This window comes from Physcomitrium patens, chromosome 24 (genome assembly GCF_059467195.1).
Source record: "Physcomitrium patens ecotype Gransden chromosome 24, ASM5946719v1, whole genome shotgun sequence".
Classification (NCBI taxonomy): Eukaryota; Viridiplantae; Streptophyta; class Bryopsida; order Funariales; family Funariaceae; genus Physcomitrium; species Physcomitrium patens.
This window is the reverse complement of record NC_143433.1, coordinates 4,911,225-4,917,162: the sequence shown is the minus strand read 5'-3', so window position 1 is coordinate 4,917,162 and position 5,938 is coordinate 4,911,225. Positions and strand designations below refer to the sequence as shown.

Here is a 5,938-nt window from a genome sequence, read left to right as displayed (position 1 = left end):
CTAAGCACATTGAAAAAAAAAAAAAAAAATCAAAAAAAAAAAAAAACGAAAAAATTACTCATTTTCTCTTTTCTTCTTCTTCTTCTTCTTTAATATATATTTTTTAAAAAATCTTGTCTTATTATTTCTCATATAAGTAAATAAGTAAATAAATATCAATGTGCATATGTATGTTTATATATATATATATATATGTATTCCTATCTTTAATTTAGCATGAAAACCACCATTTGTCCTATGAATGCCCCGAAGAATATCCAAGTTACCATGGCTTTAGGTGCCATTCTCGGTGATAGGAGACCCCATTGGTCATAGGCAGGGGAAAAAACCCTAATCGGGAGCCAGAGGTGAATTGGGGGGAAGAGGTTATGCTGTTGCAGAGAACGCAGTAGCAGCGATGGCGGGCGCCAAGGAGCAACAGGATTGCCTCTTCTGTAATCTCTGTGGCTCCTTACTGTCCTTCGATTCTGCGTCTTTCGCCTCCTGCCTCCTCTGCCACAATCAGCGCTCCGTTCAAGGTCTTCGTCGTTGCTTTCTTCTTTCTCTTCTTCTTCTACTTCTTCTTCTCCCTATCCCTGGACGGGTTGCGAGCTTTCTTCTAACTTTTGCTCTAGGTGCTTTCAAATCTTCTCCTGCTTGATTGGTCAGACAGTAAAATATTTCGTTTCAGGGGGTTTTTGGAATCTTTTGCATACGGTCGTGATGTTAAGCATTCTGTGAGGCTGAACTTCTCTGTTTTCTTTGTCGGGTTTGATTGGCAGATTTTCAGGGGAAGGAGATATGGTATAGAAGTACTCCCCAGGTATGCGCCCCACTCTAATTTTGAGTCCGCATTCACCATGTTATTGATTTTTGTAGACGTGAGTGTTAGCAGATTGACCTTGTCGCTTAAACCCTAAACCCTGAATCATGTCACAATTGCCTTTTTTTGTTTTATTTTTGTTTTTGTGTTTTCCTCTTGTTGTTTTGGTTGTGTACGAGAATCTAGTAAGTGAATTATTACTCCGTATAATCTTGAACAGATTGTGGAGTGTGTATGAATTCAATTGTATGCGAGAATGTGTGAATATTACAGTTGATTCGCGGGCGTAATTTGGATGGATTATCAAATTCCACTCCAGGCTTTATCAGGCTATACTTGAATCTAGTCTCATATTGTCTGAAGCACTCACTTTGTTTATCATTGAAGGAAAAGTTAAGCATATGGTCAGAGTGGATCCTCTTTACGACAACAACCCCAGTGTGTTTCAACCTGCAACTCATACTGCTACGCTTTTACACGCAGGACTTTATGCGACGCTTAGGAGTGGATTTACTTATTCAACCTGAGGAGACTCAAGTAAAAGCTAAAGAAAGCGATGAAATGCAACAACGAGCCGTAGTAAGTTAATTCGTTGGATTTAAAGATCCTAGTAATTTGAAGTGCGATGAGAACCTGTCAATTAAATGATTTCTAAAAGTGATGTAGGGTTTTGTGTTCAAGCAGCTGTTTCAAGCGTTACTGTTGCACTCTGTTTGGAGTAGTTTGTCTCAGAGAAGTCCATATTTAATGCTCAGCTAGAACGGTAAACTTGAATCTTTCGTTATCCACCTGATCCATTTTTGGCTTAATTATCCAAGGTGAATGATGAGTGTCCAAGATGCAAGAATCCAAGTCTGGAGTACTACACGAAGCAGGTATGTTTTTGACTGATGCAAGGTGTTGGTGCTTTCTAAGATAGCTCTGTACTTATCCTCAGTTTTATTTCCAGAATCATGTAAGCACAAACCTTGTGTCCCGAATCTTTGTTTGGCATTCGCTGACAAGGGTTTATTGTTTGCAGCTACGATCAGCAGATGAGGGGCAAACAGTATTCTATGAATGTCCTAAGTGTCATCACAAGTTCTCTCAAAATATGTAGTTTACGAAGAATTTCAGGGTTCTGGTGTATTTGCGACTCTTCTACAATTTAAGAGACCAAGTTGTATTAGCAGATGCCATTATGGCTAAGGATTAGGGATTTGCACAAACTGCAATGACCGCAATCAGGACTTGGACTTTATAAACCAACATAAACAGAGGATATGATATGTGCACTTGAGTTTTAAAAAAGCTTGAACATCTAGGAGCTGGTGTTCAACCTTGGGGAACATTGTTCACAGAGATTTTTACAGTCAAGAGCTTTTGTAGCAGTTGGAATACGACCCAGCACATGAAGTGAAACAGCATATCGATCGGGTTTGATGAGATTGCGGGATGTACGAGAACACATATCAACAGGCTTGCTTCACATATTTCGGTTTCCTCAAAGCAGCCGAAGTGTCGAATAGTAAATTATCTGTTAATTTTGAGTGTTAATTTTGAGTGTGTAGTTGAGCTTTGAAGCTTTTTGTTCTGCACGATGAAAAATGAACAGAAATTGTGACTTGATCATGCGCACTGCGAGTGTCCTGTCTCAGTTAGGTTTTCTTGGCTATCATAAGTTTACGTAGCGTGGAGTCTATTCATATGAGCATATGCCTAAAGGATAGGCCATGAGTTTGATCTTGTGCACAGATGGTTTAGTATTCAGCATCACCGTTCACTCTATTCTACATGCAGATATATAACAATAGTTTTTCTAAGAGAAGCTTAGCAAAATCTTTAAATTATAATAAAATTCTGTATTAATAAACCAAACATGATTTAATTTCAATTATATTAAGTAGTTTTTAATCCTTGATTTTCGAGCAGTTTCTTCTTGATTCAAATTTGTATTTTTTGATTTTGAAAAATCAAAATATTTACTATTTTTATATTTTAATTGATACGACGCTTAGATGTACAAGCATTTTAGGATATAATTTGATTTGATTTTGTTCTTGCAATACATTTACAAAATTGGATCATAAAGAAATGGTTTTAATTTCCAAAACTATTTATATGAGTGTAATTATTAGTATCACATAAAATCATAATTATGAGGTTTTTTAAAATTATATTTTAATTTTGAGGCAAAACATGGTAAACTTGATACTTAGTTAAGTAATTTATAAAATATGGCAACTTACATTCTAATACCTTTTGCAAGTGCAAATATTAAAACAACTAGCCAAAGTATTAAATTATGAGGTCAAAATCTTCCAAGCATTTACAAATTATCAAACCACTTTGTGAGATTGTAAGATTCTATTTGATTCTTAGATTGAATCTCTATCCAATCAAATATTTGTCATTTATGATGTAGCCCATCTTTTATGAAATATTACCATGTTATTTAGACATTATTTTAATTTTTTAAATGTGGCTCTTCACAAAAAAAATTCATTCTCAATTTAGCAAGATTAAACCAATTTTATAGTATGGAAGTCATTGTATTCTTGTGCTTCAAAACTATATATATATATATATATATATATATATGTTTTTTTAAATTCATATATTCTACGAATACAAACATCTTAACAATGACCAAATGATGCGAAAAAAAAAATTAAATTATAGAAAAATATCACTTGCAAAAATTCTTTGTTTTTTTTTTTTAAAAAAACCTTTTGTCTCTTTCTTAGAATTTGATGTTAGTATACATAGAAAATAAGTAGTCTAATTCTAATTTTAGTAAGTTTGGATGCACTCCCAAAACTTTTATAGAATAGTTTTAGGTTTTTAAGGCATGTATGGAAAACAATAAACATTAATAATTACAATTATAGAAGTCTAATTTTAATAAGACCTTTTGTTTAATTTTGTTTAAATTCACTTTGAAGTAATTTATGCAAATCAAAAGTATACCTAGTTTTGATGAATTTTTCATCATTTTCTCACTCCTTGACCAAAAATAGGTATATAGATAAAAAATAAGTTTATTTGCTATATTAAAGAATATTTTTTCTATTCTCATGACATTTTTTTGTTGATTTTTTTTAGTAGTCTAACAATCTTTAAAGAACTTCCCACTTGGTTATTGAATTGTTGGAATAAAAACATTCTTGGTTAAAAGAACCACTAAAAAGAATTAATTATTTTTTAGAGAATAAAGACAAAAAAAATCTTTAAATTTAGGAGAAAAAATCCTACTTTTTATTACAATGTGCTCTTATCATAAAAATACTATTAAAGAAAGCTTCAATTATATCTATTATATGTACTTAATTCTTACTTTAGTCTTATTTTATCCAAGAATAAAAGTTGAGAATAATCTTTGGATATATTTTTTAATTATTTAGAGATCAAATGAATAATAAATATCAACTTTTAAAAGTTTGATGTAAAAATCAATAAAAAGAAGTTTTGGATCCTATTATAGAAATTTATTCCATACTTTATAGAATACTTTTTATTTTATAATAGGTGGCTTTAGATGTATGCAAGACACCATGCATGCGCAAGTTCTACCTATTTTGTTTGTTTGTTTGTTTTGTTTTATTTTTTTTTATTTTTTTAATTATTTAAAGCTATTCTAAGAATCAAGTACAAACATCCAAGCATAATCTCATGACCATTAACTTTGAGTACTTGGTTTGATATGCATTAATTTGTATCTAAAAAATTCTTTAATTTTTGAATGTCCAAATTCTTATGTATATACAACTAATTTACCTATATATAAAAAAGAAAAATAAAAAAATTTAGTTGCTTCTTTACAATTAATAATTCTTAGAAATTTGTTTGTTGTTTTCCTAGAATTGACAATAGATTGATGAAGCCACTTTAAATGAAGATACAAAGATGCAATAGCTCTTTTGGAATAGATATATGTTCTTCAAAATAGAAGAAATTATCTTTAAACTTGAATTTACTTGAATCATCATATATTTAATTAAAAAAATCTTGAAAATAAAAAATAATAAGGATTATAGTTAAAGTTACATAAATTTGATAAAAAAATAGATCTATTAGAATTGATATAGTACATTTTTAAAAGAATTTTTTTTAGATTTTAAGAATATTTTTTGTTAAAAATTATATTTTTTCTATTCTTATTTTAACAAAGATATAATTTTTTTAATATAGCATGTAAAAAAATTTGTTGCTTGTAAAATTGATATCTGATGTTGGATTCAAAATAGAATAGATATATATTCTAATAGCCTTGATAATAATTAAAAATACAAACCAATATGAAATACTCAAGGTTCTTAAGATTTGTATATACATCACTTGATATAAAGTATCTTCAAGAAAATGATACTTTTATTAGAAAGAAACTACAATAGGAAGAAGATTTTGTTATAGATCTTGTAATTTATCTTTGTGGCCAAGAATTTCATAGAATAGAATATAATTAAATGAAGTATTTTTTTTTCTTCTAAATTGTGATAAAGCTACTTCTAATGAAAAATTCCAAAGTATTAGTTTTCATAAAAATGGCTTAAAAAAATCTAAATAAATCAAAATATAAGTTATAATGAATGTTATCTTTAAGTATTTAAAGGCTTTTTTTAGCTTTTGATCTCTATTCAAGCTTATCTTTGCATGTCAATGATGTAAGAAGAGTCACTATTTGAGCATAATTATTAATAAAGATCTTATAAATTTTTTAAAATTTATCAAAGCATTTAATGCCATGTACCAATTTTGAAGTTATCTAGTCATTAATTGTCTTAATTTTTTTGATCTATTATTAAGCCTTTATTATTCTACTTCTAATATACTAGTTTTATAAGTACATCTCTAGAAGATAAGAGTCGACCATCTATGACTTCTATATACATAACCTTGGATTTTGTGACTATAAATATTTTATAGATTTTAAAAAAATTTAAGTCAGTAAAGTAAGCAAAGTCTTCTATATCTATTAAAAGGAGGATTTTGAATTTTTGAGTACTCAAACATATTGGTTTGATAAAGAAATAAGAAGAAGTAGATGATAATACAAGATCTTCTTTGATTTCTAGAGTAGAAGAATTTAGTTTCTATCATATTAGGTAAAAATTAGTTTAAAAATATATTAGATATTTGATTGTAGAAGAATTTGTG

The 5,938-nt window shown here is 29.4% G+C and overlaps 1 protein-coding gene across 1 annotated transcript; it reads left to right on the top strand.

Annotated features, from left to right (window-relative positions):
• Window positions 1–388: 388 nt before the first annotated feature.
• LOC112276388 (DNA-directed RNA polymerase I subunit RPA12) lies at window positions 389–2,419 on the top strand. Its single transcript, XM_024507665.3, has 5 exons — window positions 389–518; window positions 762–802; window positions 1,286–1,381; window positions 1,621–1,677; window positions 1,824–2,419. The coding sequence occupies exons 1-5, from the start codon at window positions 398–400 to the stop codon at window positions 1,899–1,901; spliced, it is 393 nt and encodes a 130-aa protein (XP_024363433.1). The 5' UTR covers window positions 389–397; the 3' UTR covers window positions 1,902–2,419.
• The last annotated feature ends 3,519 nt before the right edge of the window (window positions 2,420–5,938 follow it).

Coding starts and splice junctions, on each gene's coding strand:
- LOC112276388 (XM_024507665.3), top strand. CDS start 398: ATGGCGGGCGCCAAGGAGCAACAGGATTGCCTCTTCTGTAATCTCTGT. Junction 519..761: donor CAATCAGCGCTCCGTTCAAG/GTCTTCGTCGTT, acceptor TTTGATTGGCAG/ATTTTCAGGGGAAGGAGATA. Junction 1,678..1,823: donor TGGAGTACTACACGAAGCAG/GTATGTTTTTGA, acceptor TATTGTTTGCAG/CTACGATCAGCAGATGAGGG.